The 333-nt window shown below is 62.5% G+C and overlaps 1 protein-coding gene across 1 annotated transcript in view; it reads left to right on the forward strand.

The window, feature by feature from the left end:
- APBB3 (amyloid beta (A4) precursor protein-binding, family B, member 3) overlaps positions 1-333 on the forward strand; it is a gene marked incomplete at both ends in the record, with an annotated part of 2,732 nt that overhangs the window by 2,099 nt on the left and 300 nt on the right. Inside the window, 2 exons of the mRNA XM_010009138.1 lie at positions 9-96; positions 265-331. Of these exons, the coding sequence (XP_010007440.1) occupies positions 9-96; positions 265-331 (155 nt within the window). The remainder of the gene's footprint in view (positions 1-8; positions 97-264; positions 332-333) is intronic.

The following is a 333-nucleotide window of genomic DNA, read 5'->3' on the forward strand; positions in this document are numbered from 1 at the left end:
TCTTGCAGATCGTGGCTGAGCGAGCTGGAGCGAGCAGTGGACTGCCCCGGGCCACCATGCTGAAGCCCATCTCCACTGAGGACTTGCCGCTGCAAGGTACCACTCCTGGGTGCTGCTGGCTGCTCCCCAAGCCCGCAGCCTGCTCTTGGGCAGTAGCATGCTAGAGCCCTTTGGCCTGCAAGGTCATGTCTTCAGGGTCCTTGGGGATGGGGGAGGGATATGAGGGTCCTGCCCCCTCACCCTCCACCCCTCCTGTCCTGGCAGTGGATATCTTGGAAGCAGTGAGGCAGTCCATACAGACCTATGAGGCGCTGTACATCGGCAGCCTGCCCG

The sequence above is a fragment of the Nestor notabilis genome, unplaced genomic scaffold (genome assembly GCF_000696875.1).
Source record: "Nestor notabilis isolate BGI_N333 unplaced genomic scaffold, ASM69687v1 scaffold21582, whole genome shotgun sequence".
In the NCBI taxonomy this organism is placed as follows: Eukaryota; Metazoa; Chordata; class Aves; order Psittaciformes; family Psittacidae; genus Nestor; species Nestor notabilis.